At 34.1% G+C, this 27,656-nt stretch overlaps 1 protein-coding gene across 2 annotated transcripts in view; it reads right to left on the reverse strand.

Annotated features, from left to right (window-relative positions):
- The window catches only part of CTNNA3 (catenin alpha 3), a 1,492,617-nt gene that overhangs the window by 150,881 nt on the left and 1,314,080 nt on the right, over positions 1-27,656 (reverse strand). For both annotated transcript variants that reach the window (XM_012762717.2, XM_012762715.2), the window contains exon 14: positions 12,665-12,757. In XM_012762717.2, coding sequence (XP_012618171.2) covers positions 12,665-12,757 — 93 coding nt within the window. The remainder of the gene's footprint in view (positions 1-12,664; positions 12,758-27,656) is intronic.

The raw sequence follows: 27,656 nt of genomic DNA on the forward strand, positions 1-27,656 counted from the left end.
TCCAGTTTCCTGTTGGCTGGGTATAGGGAGTGAGGAAGGTGTTGTTTCTTCTTATTAATTTATAAAAATCTATTTTTATATGAACACTATGTTATATAATTTGTGGTTATTAAAACTCCCAAAATTGATGTTTGTCTTGATTTTCTGTTTTGTTTGTTTTTGTTTATTTCATTTTATTTTCTGTAAAAATAAAGGAGAAAGAGGAAGAGGCTATATGAGGGTTGGAAATGGAGTTGTAGTTTTAAGCAGGGTGGTCAGTGGTGACCTTACTAAAAAGGTGACATTAGAAGAATAAGTATGTCAGCAAAGGGGATATTTGTTGGGATTGAGGTCTGAAAGTCAAAGGAAACAAGATCTAAAGTCAAAATACAAATTTCTTTGAGGAAAAAAAAAATTGGTCATCAAGTAATCATAAAACTTCACTTTATTTTTTTCCATATGACTTACTTTTGCTCTCTGTCATACTATAAAATTTCTTGTTTGGTCACTCCATTAGACAGTAAGTTCAATGAAGGCAACAGTTTTAATGTATTTTTCTTCCTCCATAATGCTCTATATGTACTAAATAGAGTAAAAATTTATGTCTGTGACATTGGGATAATAAAGGATTTTCTAAATATTATACCAAAGAGAGAAAACAAAGGAAAGAGCAGGAAAATATTACAGAAAATATAATGAAATAAATCAAGAAGGTTGTAAAAATTTGTAAGCCTCCTTTATTATAATACAAAGCTATGCACGTGAGATGATTTCCAGTCTAGATTATAAATTCAAATCTGCCTACCTGACATCTTCATTTGGTTTTCTGATTGACTTTTGGACTAGACATATCCAGAACTAATTTCTGACCTTCCACCGTCTCCAACCCACTCAATCCAGTCTCCTCTTTGTCAATATAATCTTGAGTTATCCTTGACACCTGTCTCTCTCATAACCAACATCCAATCCTTTAGCAAACTCAGTTGGTTTTATCCCTCACTGTATATGCACAATCAACAACTTTCAACTTACCCATTCCTAAAATCCTTGTCTCACCCTTCATCATTTCTCAACTTAATAACAGCAATGGTTTTCTAGCTTCTTGATTCCTCCTATAACACTACTCAGACTATTTTTAACACAGCATTCAGAATGTCAGATCATGCCCCTCTCTTCCTCAAAGCCCAGTGATGGCTTCACATTTGAATCCAAGTAGAAGCCAGTGTCTTACAATTGTTTATATATTGTGCAAGACCAAGCCGTCCTTGTTTTAGGTTTCAGACTTCCTTTATTACTACTCACCTCACCAACACTCACCTCCAGGTTTATTTCCTCCTTAGAGCTTTTCTACTCGCTATTCCTTCTGCTGTGAATGTATCAGTGAGTAGAAAACATTCTATTTAAAGCTTGGTAAAAGACTAGGTTCACTAGAAAGTCAGTCAAATATAAATATCAAAATATATTAATATATTTCTTAAATTCATGCTTCAATGACATTATGAATTACTTCAGATATAGATTTGGTTTAATTTTTTTTTTTTTTTTGCCAATCTTAGAAGGTAGAAAACCTGCATTTATGAAGGCCAAGTTTCTACCGTATAATTAAATAGAAGAGTAGACAGATTTAGGCTTAAGTCATAGAAATCCTAACTGTAAAAATAAATTATGCTGGATATCTTTTCCTTCTCTCACACTAAAATATATTATCTCACTGGTAACAATACAATTATTATTATTATTTTGAGATGGAGTCTCACTCTGTCATTTGGACAACCTCAAATCTTGGACTACAGTGATTCTCCTGCCTCAACTTCTGGGATTAAAGGTACACACCACCATGCCCTGCTAATTTTTTTCTATTTTTAGTAGAGATGGTGGTCTCACTCTTGCTCAGGTTGGTCTTGCACTCCTGACTTCAAGCAATCCTCCTGCCTCAGCCACCCAGAGTGCTAGCATTACAGGTATGAACCACCGTGCCTGGCCAATAAATTTCTAGCAGTGGGAAAAATACATTAAAAAAAAACTATAATAAAAGAAGATATCTTTTAATTTTTTAAATCAGAATTTGTACTGAGATAAAATATTTCTAAAGACAAATAAGATAATCAATTAAGAGCAAGAGACTATACCAAGCATTTAATTTTTTTCCAGCATATTATGGGGGTACAAATGTTAAGGTTACATATATCGCCCATTTAATTTTTACTTAGAACTTCTCAGCAACCAAGGTAGGGTCAATATATATATAAAGTTCCATTGTCTGATAAGTGAGAGCATGCTAAGACATTTGGTAAAAATTTTCCCAGATTGAAATTTCAGGAGGCATTTATTAAAAGAACTCTTATATAGAAAGTTTTAGATAACATAATATATAACATTTTAAACTTTAATTTTCTCTGCCTATATTTTTATACAGTGACTTTTAAAACCAAAGGAATGATATTAAATATCAATTCAAGTACAGAATTTGAATAAAGCAAAAATGAAACTGTTAAGAGTATACTACTTAACAATGGATGGAGAGAGAGCCTAGTGGATCTTACCATGTAAAATCCAAAAGGAGTAAACTATCTTTTAGACTGTTTTTTCAGTAGATGTTTTTGTATCATTAGATCAATAGGGGCTAAATTATATAGAAAACTTAATAGGCATAAAGGAAGTTAAACTCATCAATGACAACTTTTGAAATTGAGAAAGAAAGACAAAGGTAAACCAGTTAGACATGGAAAAATTATGAATATAGCCTCAGAGAAAGTTCTAACTCTCTGTCAGGAGCACAAAGATTATTTTAGCAAATAAAAATGGTTTTTAGGGATTGTGCACCTTATCTAGCCAAGAACAAGCAGTTATTGTGATGGGCTTTGGCAAATAAGCAGATGAATTAATATTTACACTATTAGGTACTAAGTAATAGGGAGCCATGGAATATTTCAGAGTATTGACCTTACAGTAAGATTTATCTGGCACAAGTATGTACAAACTGTTGGAAGAAAGAAATATCAAGAAATATATTAATATAATACCCTAGGCTAAATATACTTTGGGTTTTTGAGGTAATAGTTTTTACAAAATAAAGCCTCTCCTTTTCTTCTTTCATACATGGCTAGATTTATATTTGAGTCTACTCTGTACTAAGCAGTGTCCTAGATCCTGTAAATATAATACTAAATGAGACAACGTGTACCATGTAGTAATAGGGTTTAGAATTTGGGGGGAGGAAAATCCATTGTATAAGAAATTATAAATACATAATAAATATCAAAATGTACAAATCTCCAGGTGTTGCAGATGCATGTTGGAGGGAAATTATGCTTGGAGTTGGATGTCCAAAAAGTCAGGCTAATCTGGAATCCAAATGACAAGGAGGTATGTAGTAGGGGAGGAGAGGAGAGGGATTTTAGGGAATTATGTTCCTCAGAGAGAGAAGAATGATTTGAGGGAGAATCATCTGCCTTATAGGAACTGAGATTTCCACCAAGGAGGTGGGGTTGGAGAGAAAGTGGTGAAATATGGTGGAAAAGAAAGAAGCAAGGAACAGATCCTAAAGTTCCTTTAAGGGAGCATTAAGGGATTGGATTTCATGCTAAGGGCAAAGGGTTATACTGACCCCTCAAATGGATTTTATGTATGGTGACAGAGGACAGATTTGCACTTTAGAAACAGCATGTGACCTTAAATACAGAGAATGGAAGTTTACAAAATTGGAAGCAGGAGATAATTTAGAAATTTTCTGTAGAAATCAAGGTGACAGATGCCAGTGCCTGAATGAAGGGAGCCACCAAAGTGGCCTGAATGTTCCCCTCAGCTTGATCGAACTTTAAAGAAGCTTCTTCCTGACTCCTGATCCTAAACTCCTTTTTCTTAGAGTATGTACTTTACAAAACTTGTAATTATAAATTCCTTTTTTTCACCTTTGAGACATAAATCTTTTTTTAAAGCTTCTCGCCAGTTTTATAGCTCCGGAATGTTTTCCTCAACGACCTGGGAATCATTCTTTTGAAATGTGATCATAAAGTAAGATAGAGCCTCTCTATTCCCGTTTCTATAGGAGAGTACCAGTCTAACTTTAGGGGACACCTTGCTCCAAGTCGCAAAACTATCTCCAGCTATGAATCGTTTATGAGAGAAACTTTACTATTCCTTTGGGTAAAGCCAAACTTGATGGCCTATAATCCCCCTCACACTATGTCTGAAAGATATTTAGCCCTTTGTTTCAGCAGAGTTGAACACAGAATGAGTTCTGGTCTCTCTCACCTATTGCAGTAGTCTTGAATAAAATCTTCATTTCCTGTTTAACTTTGGTGCAATTCTATCATAGTAGTAATAGTGGAAGTGGTAAAAACAAACAAACAAACAAACAAACAACAGACAAGTTCAGAAAATATTTAGAAGACATTAAAATATTTAGAAAATATTTAGAAGACAGTAAAACCAAAACATGTTCTATGATTAGCTCTGGGAGAACTCAAAAATTATTCCTAGGTTCATATTTATACAACTGAACATACAGAGGTGTCACAAGAGTTTGAGTAGATTTGTGGGGTAAGATGTTGCGTTTAGGCATGGAAACTGAGATTCACAGGTGTCTGTGAGCTATTCAAGAAGAGGAAAGTTGCAGGCCTGCCAACGTATGTGGCCAGAGCTCAGAATACAGGACTGGGCTAGAGTTGTGTGCCTATATATGACAATTCAAAATCTTGGGGTTGCATGTGAATGTCTAGGAATTGTGGGAAGAATTGGAGGAGTATTTAACTTAGATCAGAGCTCTAATAAACCTTAATGTCTAGAAATGGATAAAGGAAGAGGAAATTACAAAAAAACATGAAAATTGTCACCCAGAGAGGCAGAAAATCAGAGTTATTGCTAAACATACAATAGAAATTGGAGAAACCAATCATGAGAAAATACGCCGCCTGCTGTATTGCTGCTGAATAATGGAATTTTATCCAAACTGTTTTTTAATAATAAACCAAATTATATCATGATGAAGGTAATGATAACATTTACTCATATTAAGTGGGATAATTCAGTGTAAATTTGAGTTATTGAAAGTATATTCTGATAATAATCATGGCCTGTTAAAATGTTTCCAATTTTTAAAGTAAAACACCCATCCATGGCAATTTTTTTCCCTATTCTTAAAGTGAAAGATATTCAGTTAACTGCGCATATACAAGCAACACTGAGGTAGTTCTTCCTATCACCAACACGAAGTTATAGAGTTTATGTGGCTTTTTTTTAAACCAAGAACCACCTCCAGTATTTTAAGATTTGATATGCTCCAATTCATTTGTTGCTATTGACATTTTGAGGTTGTATCCAGTAACCTAGGCAACTGTTCTTATTTCTGTCCTAATGTACTTCTATTTATAGAGTTTATATAGATTCAATAGCCTCAAAGATTTTCTTTAAGGCAGATCAGGTTTATGAACTACATATTCTTAAGTTAATATCATGTTAAATATATGACAAATCTTAGTCATCAAAGACTACGTGTTACAATTTCTGTCATATTGGGTCATCAGCATATATGATGAATAGAGTATCTTTAAAAAGGCAGTATAACGTTGTCATTCTGAAATATGAAATGACCAAGTTGAAATTATATTTTTTTAAAGATGGGGTCTCACTATGGAGTCTCACTTTTTTAAAGATATGGTCTCACTTGCTCAGGCTGGTCTGGAACTCCTGGCCTGAAGTGATCCTCTCACCTTGGCCTCCTTAAGTGCTGGGATTATAGAAATGAGCCACTGTACCTGGTTTTAGAATTATAATTTTTAAGTATAATTTTTAAGTTTTTAATTATAATTTTTAAGTATTTTGTTCTTAATGTTCTACTCATTAAACTCAATTTCAGTAATTGGAAACCACAATTTCAAATGCCTTCAAATAAAAATCTGGTCTGGCTGAATTCAGTACTGTTAAATGAATTCCCTTTTTCACCCTTCATCTACAATTCACTATGATCAAAGTTTACATTGTGTGAGACAAACAAAACCTTTGATTTAGTTTTTGGACCTGATTGGATTTTAAGCTATATAGGCAGAGGGGGAAATCATAGAAACATATGTCCTTCTTGGACAGAGGTAAAGAAAGAAGAGATGATTTTAAATGAGTACTTGCAAAACTGTCTCAAACACGCTTTCTATAAATATCAGGATGAGATGGGGTTTTTTCTTTTCTTTTTTTAACCGTTTTGCATTTAGAAAAATTGAAAACTAGAAATATTTAAGTTCTATATAAATTTATGAAAATTTTGAGAGAGATGGGAACCAATGGATCACCAAGCTACCAAAGTTCCACAAAGAAGAAAACTCCCAGTGCAAGGCCAGGCATTTGATAAATTTTGAAGGAAATGAGAACTTGACAACTACTGGGTCAATTTTTCTGTTTTATTCCACTATCAAGAGTTGCTTTTTTTCATCACTATTTCAGTTCTACCTTATTTGTGTGAATATAGACTTACATGAGCATTTGGCATTATTAAGAATCACACTAATGATTCCTTCCTCTTAGTCTCTTGACACAGTTCTTGATTAGTCCTCTTCTTGTGGAAAAAAATAATTAAAATACTTTTGGTAGTGGTGCCCATGATATCAAAAATGTTTGGCAAGCCAGGCATGGTGGCACATGCCTGTAGTCCCTACTACTTGGGAGGCTGAGGCAGAAGGATTGCTTGAACCCAGGAGTTTGAGGTTACTGTGAGCTAGGCTAACGCCATCGCACGCTAGCCTGAACAACAAAGCAAGACTCTGTCTCAAAAAAAAAAAAAAAAAAAAAAAAAATATATATATATATATATATATATATATATATATATTTGGCATCATGAAACAGAAAATGAAGTAGTCCCATATCAGAAGATGAAGGTTTTGTATTTACAAAGCTCCCTGAGCTACTCAATGGGAGGTCAAAGCATAACACTAACATACAAAACTCTGCACTTATCATGAAATTCTTTTTTATAAAAATCAAAATTTTTTAAGCATTTCCTATTTGCCAGAAATTGAACTAAAATTTTCATACATCAAATTTAATTTTCAAAACACCCATGAAATAGATATTATTATTATCATAATTTTATAGATGAGAAAACTGAAAGTTAGAAATATAAACTAACTCTCCGAAGGTCATATGAATAGTAATTAGTAGAACCAAAATTTGAATCAAGGTTTATGTGATTTCAGTGTCTCCATATACCCTTGACTTCTACATTATGTATAAGTGATAGAAAAGGCAAGTCACTTGCGCTTCCATTCTATTTCCAAAATTCTCTTTCAATCCATTTTAAGAGTCTTTTTTAAATCCACAGTTGTTCCCCAGATAGGTTTGAGGAACATTCAGCTACCACCCAACTGGTATTTAAAACAATTTCTTGAGTCTCTACTGCTACTATTACAGATAACAAATCAGGGAAAATTTCTAGAAATTAGAATTCTTCTTTTATTGAAATATCATAGAGGACAATGTGAAGATAGACTGACTAAGGATCAACTACCTCTATTCTTCTAGATTTCATGCTGTGAACTTGCAATTCTCCTAACAAGGTCCCATGCTGTGTACTCTACTTGCCTAATACTCCACTTGATCAAGGCAAAGTGATCCACCAATGGAGACCATCAGGGTCTGGGCATCACTAGGTAGTTTCTGAATGGTAATCAACAAACTGATTTTGTTACTGATAGACAATTATAGGATTGGGACATTTAGAAATTTGTAAGGTTTAAGCAAATCTGATTTTAAGAGTTATAGTCTTCAGTTTCACAAATCATCTTTCTAGTACAGTAATTATAATTTCAACTCTATCATACTGGATGTAGCAATAGCAGAGCAATGAGATATTAAGAGATGATGAGATGCGACCAAAGTTTACAAGTGTGCTGTAGTGGAAGGAGAATGTGGTTAGAGCCAGAACCTGGGATTTGGTCCAAGTCAATATGACTTGCATAAATTACTTAAGTTTTTTGAGTCTAATTCCCTCATTATGAAAATCAAAGGAAAAAATTTAAAAAAAACAAAAACTTCCAGGGCTTTTATTAAATGAGATACCAATTTGGAAATGTTCTATAAAAGATAATGTATTAATGACAATTGGCACTCCATTGTTTAGAAAACATGATTTAGCTATATTTAGTGTAATCTTTTAGGAAGCTTTTAAGACTTACAAAATCTTATTATCAATAAGTTTAGGAATTTGATTATATTAACAGAACTGTTTTGTCATTTTTTAATTGATTTTTTAAGATAAAGGATGACTATTTTATCCTTGCTGAAAGTATGAACAGAATAAACAATGATCTTTGTGAAGAGTCTTCTGTGAGCCTACAATAAAGTCAATTCCTGTGTCACTACAGAATACCCGATCACTGGATATAACCACAGTGTTGGTCCAGTGAGTATTCATGTTTAATTCTTAAGATAATCACTAATTTCCACTGCTGTTCCATTGCCACTTCATAAAGCATGCACTATTGGTCTTTTAATATTCTGCTCTCATTGACCATGGAATCTAAATCATTATATGTTAGTTATAGACCTTTACAATGCCCAGTGGCATTTGCCACAACAATAACAAATGATGTTGAGCCAGAGTGAAATGCAGAAAGTAAAATGATAATACATAACTGTCATTCTATTACTAAACAGTGCCTGAAATTGGTTCTAGCACATGTTCAATATAGCAGAGTCTGCATAATACAATAACCAAAAAGATATTTACTCTTTAGTAATAACAGCAGCAAACAAAAAGGAATCCAGACACTTGTCTTGTACAATGACCAGGCATCCCATACTGAGCCTGGCATGAGTATTCAAATAATACTCAACAGAATCTACTTCAAAATCTCATGGTATTTTTTCAAAGTGATGGTGTTCATGAAATGCACCAAAAGATATACTCAGTCCAATGGATGTAAATTACAGCAATGCTGAATAAATTGTGATAATAAGGTCTCAGATGGATATGAGACTGAACTTGTGAAAAGTGTTATAACATTGTAAGGAATATGGGACTATTAGGGATATAAAATGTCTGGTAGAGATTATAAAACCCACCAAGCATGATCTTGATTCTGGTCAGATAATTTAAGTGGGGGACAAATTTGAGCTATCCTCCTTGGCAATCTGCCTCAATAAACTTCAGATATGAGAATAGAATATGTTGTAACAAACTCACAAGATAGGTATACAGTAAAAGAATGTTACTATAGTCAAATTATCCACAATATAAAATAGGTCCTCTTTAAAATTTAAAAGAAAAGTCACATCTTCCCCTTCTCAGACAGCTGTGGCATCCTTTGCTCTGTCCTCTCTCTCATTTCATTGATGATATATCAGGTTTGTCATGGAGGTGGTGGTTTGTTGTTGTTAGTAAATGATTCATTTTAATAAATTTATTCCCTAAATGAACTGACATGAACTGACATGTAGTAATCACTAAAGGTCTGAGTCTGCAAACATAATCTACTTTCTAGACAAATTGCATAAATCTTAGTTTCAGTGTATAGCAAAGTTAATGTAAGATTTAAGTAAATCGTGTATACAATTTTCTTTTCTTCTTTTTTCCCAAAAAGCAGAGTCTGAGAAGGGAAGGGAGTTTATTTTGGAAATAAATATTAATGAACAGAAATGGGAGCCTGTAAAGAAGAATTGGGAAGGGAGAATAAATCCAAAGAGTTCTTATAAAGCTGGTTACTATTTGATCCCACTGGAGACTTTTAGAGGACTTGTGGAAAATGCAGCTCAAAATTGTCATCCCAGGAATGGAAGCAGGTGTATTGATCAAGAGCTGCTCTGTGTGGGGTTAATGCCTCGCAAAATGTTGTATATGTATTATAATGACTAAACAATTTTCAGAGGGATTCCGTATAATAGAAGCAGGGAAGTCTCAATGCAGGAAGTGAATAAAATCTGAGTTACTTGGAATTTATGCAGAGGATATTTATAAGAGCAGAGAGTGGCCATGTTGAATATAATGTTGTCTCCCTTAGGTTTGATGATAGGGATTGACCATGTCACTAGACAATGGTAGGGTCTAGTGGCACAACACAGGGACATTCCAAATGAAATGGAATGGACCGTCAGAGAACTGCACACAGTGGAACACAAATCTAGAATATGGAGTAGTTTCAGGGTGATTTCCACAAAGCTAAAGGAAGTGGCTTCCATGAAAGATTCTTAAGATCCAGAACCATGTAGATTATCAATTTTATATACTATGATGGGCAGGAGGTCATCTGACTGGTCTGTAATCCAGACCAAGAACAAGAGTACAAACAAAAACAGTAGTAATAAGAACTTTACCTTCTTATCAATAGTTTTAAAGTTTATAAAACACTCCCATTTGTCTTATCTTATTTGAACTTACCAATTATGCCATGAGGACATATAGCATTATTCACCTAATTTTTCTGACGAAGAAATTTGAAGTTCTTAGGTTTTAAAGGTCTTAACCGAGGCTTCATTATCTACATTTGATGAGCCATAATGAGAGCCCAGGCATGGTTATACTGATCTGGGCATTCTAAAATGTGCCATAATTTTAATAAAATTTCCTCCCATCAATAACTTTGTAAGCCAATACCTACCCTTCACTTCCCATGCCTCAGTATCAGCCTGACTGAACCACTCACTGCACAGAAAGCATGAGCCATGAGAAAAGCTTAGCTGTAGCAAAATGTATTTCAAATTCCATTACTGTTTGTAAGATTTAAATTTCATACCAATGATGACAACTAGCTTTGAAGAAAACTAAATCTTGATGCTGTGTGAACCCAGATAATTCCTGGCACAAAGTGGCTTCTAGATGACTGACAAATAATCTCTGCAAAACAGCAAGAAGAAAGTGGCATCATCCAATATATTTAACATTACTAAATACTAGCTATCTGGCTATGTTATAATGGTGTCTATTCGTAGAACATTTTCCTCAACCGAAAGATAAACATGAAAGATTCCTATTATCAAACTTGGAGAAAAATAACATTTCTAACAAAACTTATAGGCTTTTGTGGCCAAAAATTACTAGTTCTAGGCAATCTGAATATCTGAAAACATGGGTCTTTCCTAAATTTATCATTTTTCTTATTATATCTCACCATATTTTCTGTATTTTATAGTAAATCAGAAAATATTTGGTAAACTGTAATATATATATATATACATAAATGCAAGGTAATTATTGTTAATAAAAGATAGTAAGGCTCTGATAATATGGCTTTTTTGTTACATTCATTTCACATATATGAAGGTAGATAAGTAGAAACAAAATATTTTTACATAACATATTGGAGTATTATAAAAACACAATCAAACAAAGTAGTAGGAACAGAATCTACCTCTTTGCTTCAGCTTAAAATCAGATATTTCTTAATTCATTTACCTCATTTTTCACTGTTAGGAAATAGAAATCCAAAGGATTATGGATACAATTTGGTAAAGCTTAAAGTTAGTTTCAAATCCATTTCCACAAATCATAGAGTATACAACAGTATGCCAAAACATTTAAGGAATATTAATATTTTTATTTAAGGTAATGTGTACTAACATGCATTTGTGACATAGGGTTTACCAAATAGGTCCTTGTTTGAAATGCTTCTGAGGAGATTACATAACAGTAAGGCTACATTTTTATATAGCCTTTCTATATAAAATTGTGTCCACACCAGATAGGCCCATGAGGGAGTAGGACACAAGGGAAATATTAACAATTTGCTTCCATCTCTAAATTTTACATCGCTGAATTTAACTAATGTAATTAATGGCAATGATGATTATCACAATCATACTATTGCTGTTATTACTACAATAAATAATCAATAGTTCTCAAAACTTACTATGAACTAGACACTGTTTAAATGCTCTGTTAATCAACTCAGATAATTCCAACAGTAATTCTCATACAGAGGGTACTATTAGTGTCTTAATTTTACAAATGAAGAAAGAGAAAAACTAAGTGACTTTCCCAAGTAACACAGCAGGAAGTAGCCAATTGAGATGCATTCCTAATCAGTCTTAGCTACTATGCCAACTCCCTGGATTTCAGATCTGAATTCTGTAATTTGGTCTGTAAGTGCAAGCTATCAGTGGCTAGTATGCCAAACTTTCAGATTCCCATTCTTCAGGTGTGAGTAAAGTGAAGTACGGTATCTCAGAGTAATTAAAAAATTGGGATTAATATCTTTGGTATTGTATATATATATATATATTTGTGTGTGTGTGTGTGTGTGTGTGTGTGTGTGTGTGTTTGGAGGGGTGGGGGTGTCCAGGGTAAGTGCAGAAGAAGTTATTATAGAAAGGAAGAAAAATAGGAGAGTATTGACTCAAGAGTTTTCCCTCTAGAATTTCAGACTGTATTTACAACTTCTTGATTTTTCTTTTCTACTCTAAGCAAACATGTACATATCTCACTTTTATATTCCCATGACTCCTCTAAAGATCAAAAGCAGTATGGAGTGATTCACTACCTGACCTGAAATGGCCTCACTGTGAGCTCTCAAGATAGAGGAAATAATTCCCCTCACCCTAATCCCCCTGAATTCTAAGGCTTCTCTCCCTGTGTATCATAAAATCAGCTCCAGATCCAGGAGTCCCACCCAGGAGAAGCTGTCTAGGACTAGGTTTACAAGGAGAGGGCACAGCCCTCCACAGCACAGCACATAGCTCTCCCTCCAGGGAGCTGACATACCCTGTCGGTCTTCCCTTCCGTCTGAACACTGGTGTGACTACGGACCTCGTGATCCTCTTCAAGGTCAGAAACATCCTCCAGTTCCTCCGGAGTCTGTAAAAAGAAAGCAAAACATTGCTGTTAGGAATGTAAATTGATATAGCCATTTTGGAAGATGGTCTGGCAGTACCTCAAAAAGGTACCATGGAGTTATCATTTGACCTAGCAATTCCATTCCCAGCTATATACCCAAGAGAAATGAAGGCATATGTCAAAACAAAAACTTATACACAAATGATCATGGCGGCATCATACATAATAGCTAAAATGTGGAAACCACTTAAACATACATCTACTGATGAATAGATATACAAAATGTGATATATCTATCCAATGGAATATAATTTGGCCACATAAAGGAGCAGAGGACTGATCCATGCTGGAACATGAGTGAATGTTGAAAACTATGGTAAGTAAAAAAAAAAAATCCAGTCACAAAAGATCACATATTATAAGAGTCCATTTATATGAAATATCTAGAATAGGCAAATCTATAGAGATAGAGATTTGATTAACGGTCACCATGGACTGGGGGAAGAGGGAATGGGCAACAACTGCTGATGGGTATGTGGTTTCTCTTCTGGATGATGACAATGTTCTGGAATTAGATAGTGATAATGATCATACAACCTTGTGAATATACCAAAATCATTAAGTTTTATACTTTAAAATGGTGAATTTTATGGTATATATATTATATCCCAGTAAATTTTGAGAGAGAAAAACAAAAGTAAAAAATGATCATCAGAAGGAAGTTTTTCTTTCAGTGAATAGCAATTTGGGTACCTACTTTGTGGTTACCCCAAACCAAGGTTCTTACAGTTGATAAATAAATTGAATAACAATTGTTAAAATCATATGTCATTAAAATACCACTCAAAATTATCAAGAAATTAATTTTTATGAACTTAGTAAGTAATTCAACTTGAACTTCAGTGTCTATTACAGATGGTTGGCTAACTTCCATTTCTTTTTTATATTTCAACTTAAATACCTTTTGCTTAGGGAGGTGTCTTGATCAGAAATCCTCTAGACTGGGGTGGATTCCTTTGCCAAGTGTTTTCTAGTCCCCTCTTTCATTGTCATAATGCTTATCATACTTTATCATACAATTGCTTGCTGAATTAGACAGCTAATTGTTGAACAGTCTCCTCTGTCAGGCAAGGGCATGCCTTTCCTGATTACTGTCATTATCACCACAACCTAGTACACACATGCTTTTGAATGAATAAATCAAAATTATTAGTGATAGTTGGAAAGACAGTTGGAAACGAGCAGAACAAAACAGATAAAACAGATCAACATCAACAAGAAACACCTGTCCTAACAATAACTTTCACTGTGCTTCCATCATCCATATTTCAAACCAATATTTTTTGTTTTGTGCTGTTTTTCCTAATTCAAAGTTTAATTCCCTTAGTCTGAATGTAGCAATAATTTAAAGATAGCTGTCATTATTGCAAATACAGGTAAAGGTACCTAATAAGAATTTGTTTCAGTTTACATGGTCTCAACTTTACATTATGTTTTCTTTGTTATAAAGCCCTGGTGACAAACCCAGAAAATGAAAATTTAGTTTTCATGAAAAACAACCAAAAACAAAATGAAAGATGTCCTTGGACCTGCATCTCTCATGAACATATAGCTATTGAAGACTGGAAAGGGGCAGGGCCTGCCTCCTTAGACCAGCTCTGATTTCCCTTGAACCTTGCTTTGCACACAGATATTTTGTTTATTTTCAGGGTTATCAAAAACCTTCATTCCTTCCCTTGGGACCACTCCACAGATGGGTATGTTTGATGATTAACTCACATTGTGGAGCAAACTACTAATTTCCTATCCACTAATGGCTTCAGATTCTTTCCCATCTCATGAATCTTTAACCACCACTTTGTTCTCAAACACTTGCACTAAACAATACTCACCCCTTTGCAGATAAGCCTTTTGCATTTATTTCAGCTGACTCCTATCAGATATTAATATTGTCCCCTCACCAAGGCCTCCAACGTGGTATTTGTTAGCTATATGTTGATCTCTTTGCAGTTCTTTGCTGCAACTATGTGTAGCTATAATCATAGGGCAATTTGTCCTCTCTTATTTGGTATTAATAGCATGAGTTCATCACTATGGAACTTCTACAAAATCATATATTTAATTATTAGCCAATTTGTGTATTCTTCTCATAGTATTCTTGAGAGAACATCTTTGCAATTTTTCTCCTTGATACATAACCAGGCCCTATAACATCTGAATAAATTCAGTTAATCAAATTTTCTTTTTTATGTGCTGTTTTTTTTGCAATTGAAGGCTGTCTGGTGTCTCTACTGTGATCTGTTTCTTATAAATGTCTGTTGTTTATTACTTTGGTTATACCCTTTCAGTAGTGACATATAACTTCATCATTCTCTTCACTATTGTATCCAATCCTCAAATAAAGCAACATAACAGAAACTAAGAACAACTACTGCTATCAGAAGTCACAAGTACCATTTTTGTTGGTGATACTGCAGGAAGAGATAAGCCTACCATATTTACACCCACATACTTCTGTGCTTTTCTTTGTATTTAACATGGGACTAATAGTTCTCTTGCAAAGCCATCAAAACTGACCTCTTCTTTTCATGAACAAAATCAGTGGGGGAGTGTTCAAAACACATGCTGGCAGCATTTCACATTCTGTAAGGCAAGATGTTAGATGGTATTGTGAAAATAAAAAGTTAAATACACTATGTTACCATTTAAATTAAGTGGAAACTAGGAAACAGACAAGAGTACTGTAATCATTGTTGGGTAATGCTTTAACTCCTTCAGCACTGAAGACAAATAATAGAGCAGTATTTTTTTTTTTTTTTAACAAAAAAGAAAGAAGGATGGCGGGCTACCCTAAATCATGCATTATTAAAAATAGTTTGCTTTTACTCATCTAGTAACTTTAGAAAGTTAAATATCCAGAAAGTGTGTGTGTGTGTGTGTTTCTCATCAATTTTCATTTCATGAAATGAAAGATTAACTATCTCAGAGGCAGTGCCATATAGTAGAAAGACCCTATATTGTTGAATAATTCAGATTTCAATTGGAATTCTGGTCCTCCATTGAATGATAAATGGACTTTGGGAAATTTGTGTATCCTTTTACACTTTGGTTTCCTCACAACAAAATTCGGGTAATAATACCTAACTCCAAAGGTCATTGTGCGTCTCAATTTTACTACATGCTTTGAGTGAGAGCTTAGCCCACAGACATAACTGGAGTGCAGCAAAAATGTGCTTCTCTGTTTTGCTTTTTCTCCTCTTCTTCCACTCTTCTATCCTTCATTCCATTACATCCCTTTATATGTATTTATAAAACTTTCATAAATATAAATTTGGATATCTCCATTTTAATCCAAATTTGTTTTTGGACTAGAACCTTGGATAAGCCACAAAGTATTTCTGTACTTTAGATTCTATACAGATATTATTCTGGATTGGCATGCTACTTACTAGCTGCTTCCAGTTACATTCACCTGATTTTGACTATATAATTTCATTATCCTAAACAGGGTTTAATATAATTCCACATGCATTGCTTTTTTCTAAACACCAAGTAAGAAATTTCTTTTGATTGAATTTTAATCATGTCTAAGAGTAAAATTATCTCTTAAATTGGCCCCAGAAAAGATTCATTCTAGCATAGATTCTCAGATAAGAAGGAAATAATTTGCCTTCTTTAACCTTAGCTGTCACTAAACCAGACCAAGAAGAAGATGGCCCATTTTTCCAAAAAGAGTGTTAATAAACACAGGCATTAATCACTTACTTCTCATATAAGATTTTAGGGAATTTCTTTCTTATTTTTCTGTTATAACTCTTATCATAGAACTTTCCTTAGGCAACCCTAAAATGATTTCGAATAGGCCTAATTTCCTCACCTGTAAAATGGCACAATCACTACATAATTCTTAGGGCTATTGTGAAAAAATAAAATAAAATAATGAACTAGAACATTATTCAGTAGCTAGAAAATACTGAATTTTCAATATTGTTTATGATTATTATAGAATATCATTATTTTTATCTCACTTTATTTATACAAAAAAGGGGCCAAAAACAAGTATAGAACATCAAAACATTCAGGCCAAGGTTTTTGTATAGAAGCTGGGGCCACAATGAAACATCAGTAGTGCATTAAGACATCAGGATCACAAGGAATTTCATATATGTATATCCATTTCCCCCCAAGGACTCTAATATTTTCTATTAATATTTCTGTAGATATTATCTCATTAATTCTGTCAGCGTCTCTAGTGAGACACTGGCATTACAACTAAAAATTCACTAGCAGAGACTTTGCAAATGTTTAATATTAAATTATGAAATAAAATCATGGCCATAAAACTGTAAAAAAAAGATAGAGAAAATATAAAGAAGTAAAATAAAGAAAGAATAGAAGAAAAGAAAAGAAAGTGATATCCTGGGAAACAAGTTGTGCTTGGCTTCCTCTCAAAATTAGGGTTGAATTCTGAATGATACACATGATTGAATCACAAATACTTGCTGCCTACACTTCACTGATTTACTAAAATCAAATAACTACCATAGCAAAGTTAATAGCAGTCTCACACTGAGAGAAGCTCTTAAGAAAGGTGCTATAGATCTTCATCTCACAAAGGAGGCTGGCATCACACGTTCAGTGATTTCATCCCAGCTTGAGCTGGTAACAGGATAATTTGGGAATGTCAAAATGTAAAGTTAAGAATTTAAGTACATTTTAAAATAAGAATACATATACAAATGACACAATTTCAAGTTACAGAAAACTAAGATATGTTTATTGATGAACACAATGAAACACTAAACTCTAGGCTACTCACTTTTGACCAAGAAACTGGCACTCTATCATCCTAAATATTCAAAAAATCAGTGACATTTTCCTGGCACACTTTACCCTTTTCTACTCCTCAAATGTGTCCCACTCATCAGTTCATTTCACCTCAATTTTCCTGACTCTTTCTATTTACTCATTGCTTACAGCCTGAATCCTTCTTGCCATAGGAGCTTAGATGTCCTATTCTCAAATAAGTCTTCCCTGGCCAGTTTAACTCAAGTTAACACTTTCCCACATTTCATTTATTTATTACATCACCCTGTACATTTTCTTAAGATTCCTTGAGGATCACAAACTGAAATTATATTTTTCTTCTTTTCCCCTTTTTTGGGGTAGGTATATTTTGGTCTTGCCCTGCTAAAACAAATTTCATGAGAATAGAGATGTTGTTCATCTTATTTGCCACGCTGAGCACCTGAAACAGCACATAGTATATACTCAATTTATATTTCCTAACTGAATAAAGGAAGAAATAATTTAATGAGCAATCAGTTTTGGTTTTGATGCCACAAGAAAATCACAGGAATATTTTTGATCTGTGGAGAACATTTAACCCTTTGCTGTCTGTCTATAATAGATGTTGAATCAATAATTCCTTACCTAAAGGGAAGTTTGTGGCAATGATTCCTGTATTTTGTTTTAAAAAAAGAAAACAAAGCCTAGAGATGAGAGTTTTGACAAAGATTTTTCCATAAACTCAAAAGAAGTTCTTGGACTTGGAGGAGCAGGAAGAAGTTTATGAGCCCATAAGCAGAGGTAACTCTTCCCTATTCCTTGGCAGTGCGGTAAGGATAGAAAAAGTCTTCAGAGGAAATACCACCTAGCAAACTCAGATCAGCATTTTGAGTCTTACCACAACCCTGTGTCACAGACTTGTCATGGAAACAGCAAAGTGGCAGACCTGAAGGAGCTACATGGCTAGGACAATGGGCATCTCATTGGTAACCAGTGTGGGTAAATGAAAGTGATTGGTGAGACTCCTTGATGCCTTGATGTATACTAAACCTCTAGAGAAAGATTTCTCAATCTTGGCACTATTGACATCTTGGTCTGAATAATTCTGGTTGCGAGGGTCTGTTTTGCATATTGTAGAAGGTTTAGCACCATGACTAGCCTCTACCAATCACATGCAGTAGGAATCTCTTTTTTTTTTTTTTTTTTTTTTAAAGGTAACTATTATATTTAGGTGATGAGTTTATGGGTAATACTTATTTTCTTCTTTATACTTTTTTTTGTATTCTGGCAAAGGTTACCAGTTGTCTCCCAACATCCAGTCTTCCTTTAGTAACAGAACTGCTAGTTTTATATGGGCCCAGGAGTACCTAGAATTAAAACAAAATTTCCAAGTCTCTTTTTGTGTGACTGAGCACAGACTTATGGAATTTAAATACGGGTGATATGTGCAACTTCTGGGATTGTCCAGAGCATCCTTTTCTCTTTCCTCCTTCTTCTTTTTTTTTTTTTTTTTTTTTTTTTTTTAATTATTTTTTTTTATTTTGGCATATTATGGGGGTACAGATTTTAAGGTTTCAATAAATGCCCATTTCCCCCCCTCCCCCCAAAAGTCTGAGTCTCCATCATGACCATCCCCCAGATGGTGCACATCTCACTCACTATGTATGTATATACCCGCCCCCCTCCCCCCTCCCACCTGCCCAATACCCTATTACTGTAGCACCTATGTGTCCACTTAGGTGCTACTCAGTTAATACCAGTTTGCTGGAGAATATATCTGGTGCTTGTTTTTCCATTCTTGGGATACTTCACTTAGTAGTATGGGTTCCAGCTCTAACCAGGAAAATATAAGGTGTGCTATATCACCATTGTTTCTTAGAGCTGAATAGTACTCCATGGTGTACATATACCACATTTTATTAATCCATTCTTTGATTGATGGGCACTTGGGCTGTTTCCACAGCCTTGCAATTATGAATTGTGCTGCTATAAACATTCGAGTGCAGGTGTCTTTTTTGTAGAGTGTCACTGGATCATTTGAGTAGATGCCCAGCAATGGGATTGCTGGATCAAATGGTAGATTCAGTTGTATCGCTTTAAGGTATCTCCATATTGCTTTCCACAGAGGTTGAACTAGTTTGCAGTCCCACCAGCAGTGTAGGAGTGTTCCTCTCTCTCCGCAACCACGCCAGCATTTATTGTTTGGAGATTTTTTGATAAAGGCCATTCTCACTGGGGTTAAGTGATATCTCATTGTGGTTTTGATTTGCATTTCCCTGATGATTAGAGATGTTGAGCATTTCTTCATATGTTTGTTGGCCATTCTTCTGTCTTCTTTAGAAAAATTTCTGTTCAAGTCCTTTGCCCACTTTTTAATGGGGTTATTTGATTTTTTCTTCCTAATTTTCGTGAGTTCTACGACTCAGAGGCTGAGAGACATAGATCCAGCTTGGGCTCCCTGTGGGTGAATTAGGACCAGTAGGAATCTCTTAAGTCATGACAATTAAAAATATCTCCAGACCATTCAACCCAGCAATAGCATTGTTGGGCATCTACCCAAAAGAGAAGAAGACATTCTATTATAAAGACATCTGCACCCGAATGTTTATGGCAGCACAATTCACTATTGCATGGTCATGGAAACAACCCAAGTGCCCATCAATTCATGAGTGGATAAATAAAATGTGATATATGCTCACAATGGAATATTACTCAATTCTAAGAAATGACACTGAGCTAGCACCGTTTATGCTATCCTGGATTAAGCTTAAGCCCGTTATCCAAAGTGAGGCAACACAAGACATGGAAAATGGGCCCCACATCTACTCGCCATCAAATTGGTACTGACTGATTAAAACTATGGTTCTCAAATGGTGTTAATGTTCACCAGGGATTGGAGGGGTGCCCAATCTTAGGGATGTGGTGAGCATTTTGGAGGGGAAGGGCATAACTCGAACCCTTCTTAGGGAGAGGCAAAGATATACAATGTAACCAAAATGTCAAAAACAAACAAACAAACAAAAAAGAAAAACAAAACTTGTCATCAGGTGGTGGGCAGGCGGGAGGGGGGGAGGAGAAGGGTGTGTACTTACATAATGTGTGCAGTGTGCACCACTGGGGGATTAGACACGCTTGAATCTCTGGCACATCGGGGGGAGTGAGGGGGACAGGGACAATATTTGTAACCCTAACAATATTTGTACCCCCATAATATGATGAAATAAAAGGAAGAAAAAAAAATATCTCCAGACATTACCAAATGTCCCCTGGCAATTTGAAGAACGGGGAATCACTCTCGTTTGAGAACTACTGCACAAGAACTTTTGCTTACCTGGCCCAACATAGGTAGTAGGAATAAGAGGGAGCCCAAGAATTACTATATTTAAATTTCTTATGAACAAGTAAAATTAATTTGACTTGAACATAGGCAGTAAACTGAAATTCATACCCCATATAATACCATTACTCTCTGTTCATTTTAGTCTTAACTGAACTACTGGAAAAAGATATCAGAAAATTTATAAAAATTAGATTAAAAATGTATTTGCTATGTTTAATTTAGCTTTTTTAAATTTATAAATAATAATTATATATGATATATGTTTACACCCACCATTCTACCATTTAGCTTTTTAAAATTTATAAATAATAATTATATATGATATATGTTTACACCCACCATTCTACTCTACTGTTTCTATGAGTTTGGCAATTTAAGATACCTCACATAAGTGGAATAATGCAGTATTTGTCTTTCTGTGACTGACTTACTTCACTCAGCATAATGTCCTTCAGGTTCATCCTTGTTGTTGCACAAACATGATTTCCTTCCTTTTTAAGGCTTTTAATATTCTAATTTATGTGTTTACCACATTTTCTTCACCCATTCATCTGTTGACAGACATTTAGATTGTTGCGAATAACACTACAATGGATGTGGGAATGCAGTTACCCCTTTGAGATACTGATTTCAATTCTTTTGACTATATACCCAGAAGCAGGATTGCTGGATCATATGGTAGTTCCATTTTTAATTTTTGAGAAACCTTCATACTATTTTCCATAGAAGTATACCATTTTACCTCCTCACCTACAGAATCCAAGGGCTCCAATTTATACACATCCTCACTGACATTTGTTACCTTTCTTTATTATAATAGACATCCTAAGAAGTGTGAGGTCATATCTCATTGTGGTTTTGACTTTCATTTTTCTGATGATTAGTGATGTCGAGCATTTTTCATATACCTTTGGCCATTGGTAAGTCTTCTTTGGAGAAATATCTATTTTTGGAGAAATATCTATTCAAGTCATTTGCCCACTTTGAGTTGTTTGTTTTTATGCTATTGAGTTATTTGAGTTTCTTATATATTTTGATATTAAATCCTCATCAGATATATGGTTTATAAATACTTTCTCCTGTAGGATGCCTTTTCCCTTTGTTTATTGTTTTCTTTGCTGTACAGAAGATTTTCAGTTTATGTAATCACAGTTGTCTATTTTTGTTTTAGTTCCTTGTGCTTTTGGTGTCATATCTAAAAAATCATTTCCAAGACTTATATCTTAAATCTTTTCCCCCATGTATTCTTCTAGCATTTTTACTGTTTCAGGTTAAAAGTTTAAATCTTTAATTCATTTTGATTTGATTTTGTATATGATATAAGATAAGGGTCTAATGTCTTTCTTTTGCATGTGGATACCAAGTTTTTCCAACATCATTTGTTGAAAAGACTATCCTTTCCCCATGGTGTATTCTTAGCACTTTTGTTGAAACTCAGTTGATTATATATGTATGCATTTATTTCTGAGCTCCCTATACTGTTCCATTCGTCTGTATGTTTGTTTTTATGCCATTAATGTGCTGTTTTAATTATTGTAGATTTGTAATTTATTTTAAAATCAGGTAGCATGATGCCTTTGTTCTTCTTTTTCAAGATTGCTCTAGCCATTCAGTCTTTTGTGGTTCTATGTGAGCTTTATAATTGCTGATGAAAAGCCCACAGCTAACATGATGCTCTGTGAACAACTGTAATTTTTTTCTCTAAGATCAGGAGCATGGCAAGTATACCCAGTCTAGCTACTTCTATTGAACAAAGAACTAGAAGTCCTAACCAGAGCAATAGGTAAGAAAAATAAATAAAAGACATTCAAATCATATGTGGAGAAGTAGAATTATCTTTGTTTATAGGTAATATTGTATGTAGAAATCTTAAAATCTTCACAAAAAACTGTTAGAACTCAAAAGCTCATTCAGCAAAGTTGCAGAGTACAAAAGCAACATTAAAACTCAGTTGTGTTTTTATACACTAAAAACAAATACAAAACCATATAAGTCCCATTTACAATAGCATAAAAAAGAATAAAATATTTAAAAGTAAACTTAACCAAGGAGATGAAAGACTTGAACACTGAAACTACAAATCATTGCCTAAATAAATTAAAGAAGACACAAATAAATGAAAAAAATTATCATATTCATGAGATGAAGACTGAACATTGTTAAAATGTCATTACCCAAAATGATTCATATATTCAATGCAATCCCTATCAAAGTTCAAATGACATTTTTTCCAAAACAGAAAAAAAAAAAATCTCTATGTTTTGTAAGCCATACTTTTTTTTCTTTTCCAGGTTGTTATAATACCATATCCCAAATGATGACATTAAGGGACTTAGATGAGTATTTGATCTTTAAAGGCTACAGCAATTGAAATACATTTGACAAACTAAGTGGTAGAATATAAAGTAAAAAGGGAAACAATTATCTATAAGGTACAAAGGTATAATTAAACATATAGTCAAATGACAACTTGTATAGATAAATCTCAAGTACGTAGAATGTCATTATCAGAGGAGACACTCCCCTGAGCCTTAGCTGTTCATATATTTCTCTATGAAATAAGCCTCTCGTAGGTCACTAAGAAATCTACTCAGGCCAGCAACTATCAAAACATTTGAGTTGCCTTATGGTTTAAGTCTGGATTATGATAATTATCACAATCATAATCATAATTGTTCAAGTTTATATAAAAACTTTTAAAGGACTCAACAATCATAAAATCACACAAGCTAAATCATATTTTAGCCTCAATCACTCTTTCTATTAGGAAGCTTGTGGGCAGTCATTCCTCTGCTCCTAAAACATCAATGAAGATAATAACAGTAGAAAAGCATAGAGCAAATCAGTAAGAGGGTCATAAATTAAAGTGACATAATCAATATCATTGTACTTATTCAACCACCAAATGAGTTGGTGACATAGCTCTGATTCCCAAGGCTGCATGTCTAATTCATGAAAACTGTCATAAGAAATATCTCAGCTGGAAATTTAAATGAAGATGTGAAAAACTAATGAAGCCATGAAGAATAAGGTTTAGGCGAAAGCATATTTTTAGAAAGTTCAAATATTAGAAATATCCAGACTCAATAAATATCTTTAACATTCTTCTCTTTGAGAACAAAAAAGTGAGGTAATCATTTTTAATTAAGTTCCTAATATAATTCATTAACAAAATCATATTGGGTTATTCCACATTCATTCTTTCATTCAATCTTAACAATAAACCTGAGAGGCAATTGTTATCACTTTAATACCAGAGCTGAGGAAACTGAGCCTTAGAGTTAACAGAACCTGTCCAATGTCATATAGCTAATAAAAATCTACTTCAAAACAGAGTTCAGTACTTACTTTATGCACCTGTGGCTTTGTAGTCACAAACACAATGAGTGAGATGTGCAACGTTTGGGGGATGGTCACGCTTGAGGCTCTGACTCAAGGGAGGAGGGAGGGCATGGGCAATATATGTAACCTTAACACTTGTACCCCCATAATACACTAAAATTTAAAAAAAAGTAAAAAAAAAAAACCTTACAGGTCTAGACAATAAGTTTTAATTAGCATGAATATACTACATGGACAACAAGGCAAGACAGGTATTTAGAGGCTTTCCGCAGCATAGAACCAGATTGGTCCTTGAATCTTCTCCTCCTCCTGCCACCTATGATTCAACAAACTGAGTATCTGAGCAAACTGGTGAATCCACTCTTTCTCATGGCTTCACTGCTGCCTACTTTGAACCAGATACTGTCTTTGACAATCCAACTAAAAGAAAGCCTATTTGTTTCCTGGCTGGTACTCTGGCTCTAAGTAATACCAAGCTTGAGATGAATTTATTTGTTGCCTATAGCATGAGTATAAGTGTGCTGGTGTACCGGAAAATGCTTCTGAATCATTCATTTCCCTTCACCTTCCCTTTCCCTTCCTTCCCCCACCCCCTTGTTTCTTTAATTCTATTTTAATGAAGCTAATAATCAGCAAAACTATTAAATGTATTCTAGGACAGAGTTGTGAGTTTATATCCTATTTCCAAATTATGAACAAAAAACCTAAGAGGAGTGACTTGCAAAAGTTCTTATAGTAAGGCATGAACTATGGTAGAGCATACGGTAAAGATGAATATTTGGATTCTAGGTCAAATGCTGCCCTTAATATCTTGTTACCTCAAACGAGAACTTAACTTGTTGAGAACACAGCTATTACAGAAGTGAATGAAACAATTGGACTAATGATTGATAAAACCCCATTCAATTTTAGTGTTAACTCTGCAATTCTATTGTATGTTTGGCAATGTATCAGGAAAGATAATAAATATTTATTTAAGAAAACTTTGAATCTGCAGGATACCCTTTGTTTGAAATGCTGAATACAATTTTAGATTGCAAATCTCTTTTGGATTGTTAATCTCACAAGAAATTAGAAACACCTTTTAAAACTTGTTTTTTCCAGGACTACATAGGATGATGTGAGAGTTTTTCATAACACAGTAATTGCTAATTCCATTAATAACTATGGCGATACAATTACTCTCATTGCTCTATAGGCAGAAGGTGCATTGTTATTGGAAACCACACAATAATAATAAGAGCGGTAGAGGGGAGGGGATGGTAACGATGGTGGTGGTGGCAGCAGTAGCAGCAGATGATTGATAAACACGTTCTGACCTTCAACTCTTACGTCTGAATGTCTGATCAAAAATCGTAACAGTGTTCAGACAGAAGAGGACAGATTAAAAAAATTCTGAACACTGCTACTATGAATATCAGACAAGTTTTAATATATTTGAGTGAGGAAACTATCACCTTTTCATCCAATGCTATAGTCAAATAAACACTGCATGTGTGAATTTATTATCTTATAATTAGAATATACAGTTGAAGAGTCTGCCCAATTCATAATGTATTTAGTTTTCTTTTCCATAAAAGCTATTTTCCAGATATTAAAATAATAGTTTCAGAGAATATCTAATGGCAGAGAAAATGAAATTGAACCACTATTAACTGAATGTTTATACACACACACACACACACACACACACATAATCTGGTTATATAAAACTTATATCACCCGCATGTGTATGTGTAAGAGAGACAGAGAGAGAGAGAGAGAATGAGAAAATGAAAAAATCAGGGCAATATTATATATGGCTTCTTTATAATTTATTTTTTCCTAAGTTTTTACAATACATATGTATTACTTTTATCATCAGGAGAAAAAAAACAAGCAACGAGTGTTATGAGAAAATCTGCTTATGGTTGAATGTGCCATTTCAAGGCCATGTCAGCAATAAAAAAAAAAAAAAAAAATGACAAGATTGCAAAGCCCGCAGAAGGGGAATGGAGCTGGCCTTGTCACCTTGCAATAGGTCTATCAACGTTGCATGATATTTGAAGCTGATGTGGACACAGACAAAAGCTTTCAATAGGTGAGAGGAAAATTGCAATGTATGTCTTCATTATCAGAGCAAACATTAAAGGGGACTGTGATAGCAGATATAGAGAAATGTCCCTTTCCTGGTCCCCATGCTATTTCCCCATGCTGCATGGTCTTTTTTGCCCTGTGGATTTGTAAAAGCAGTTGCTTCATTTTTTCATGTATCACATTTTCAGTGTCCTGGAAACTGGTTTTATAAAAATATTCTGTAACAAAGATTCTGAGGGAAAGAAAAGTTGTGCTTTGACTTCCCAGTAGGGATATATATTTTTTTAACCTACAGGAATTTTTTACTTTCAAAAATTGTTAGGCTGCCAGGTATATCAACAGTCTTAACCAAATTCATCTATCTATATTTGCAAAGTAATCCCAGACACAGTAATAAAGCAGAAAATTGCCTGCTGTGTTCCAGCCATGGATGTTATGTAAGGCTAAGCAGGATGTCCAAGCCTGACACTCCTGTTTACCTGAACTAAAAAATGGAAAAATATGAAAGAAATTACACATTACTGTGGGAGTGTTGTTCAATAAGACAGTAATTCAGATCTATATTAGCCTTTTGGACGTGTTATTCAAGGTTACTGGATTGAAGTTTGCTTCATGGGACATTAGAATTCCCTACACTACTAGAATAAAGTAGCCTAAGTTGTCAGCATATATAAAAAATAGAACACTAGAATGCAACAAAACAAATATTTGGACAACCCCTAAGGAAGAATTATGCTCTGTATATAAAGAGATTTTTAAGTTCCAAAACTTAAAGGCCTATTTGTAGAAGGAAGTGAATACATCATTGTATAAAATGTAGTCAGATTAAGTGGCTATGAAACTAGCTCATGGCAAATGCACTGTGCTGTTTCTTTACACACTTGTCCTGATCAAAGGAATTAGGACAAGTAGGGAAACAAACCTAATGGGGAAAATTAGATTTGAAAACTGTGCATGTGTTTCTTAACATGTTAAATATATATATACCATAGAATCTAGTCATTAACTTGTTTTCATTCAAGAGAAATGGAAACATATTCACACGAAGATTTGCACACAAATATTCATAACAGGTTTATTGGTAATATCCAAGTAGTGGGAACAACTCAGCTGTCCATCAACAGGGGAATTATTTAACAAACTGTATGTCCATTTAATGGAATAGTATTCAGCAATAAAAAGGAACAATGTGTTGATAAAAGCAGCAAAATTTATGGACCTAAAATAATTATACTAAATAAAAGAAGCCAAATAAGATTACATATGTGTGATTTCATTTATATGACATTCCAAAAATTGCAAATCAATCTGTAGTGTCAGAAATCAGATTGGTGGTTGTTTGAGAGTTGGAAGGAAGAGTGATTAGATTGCAAT

Source organism: Microcebus murinus, chromosome 14 (genome assembly GCF_040939455.1).
Source record: "Microcebus murinus isolate Inina chromosome 14, M.murinus_Inina_mat1.0, whole genome shotgun sequence".
NCBI classification, from domain to species: domain Eukaryota; kingdom Metazoa; phylum Chordata; class Mammalia; order Primates; family Cheirogaleidae; genus Microcebus; species Microcebus murinus.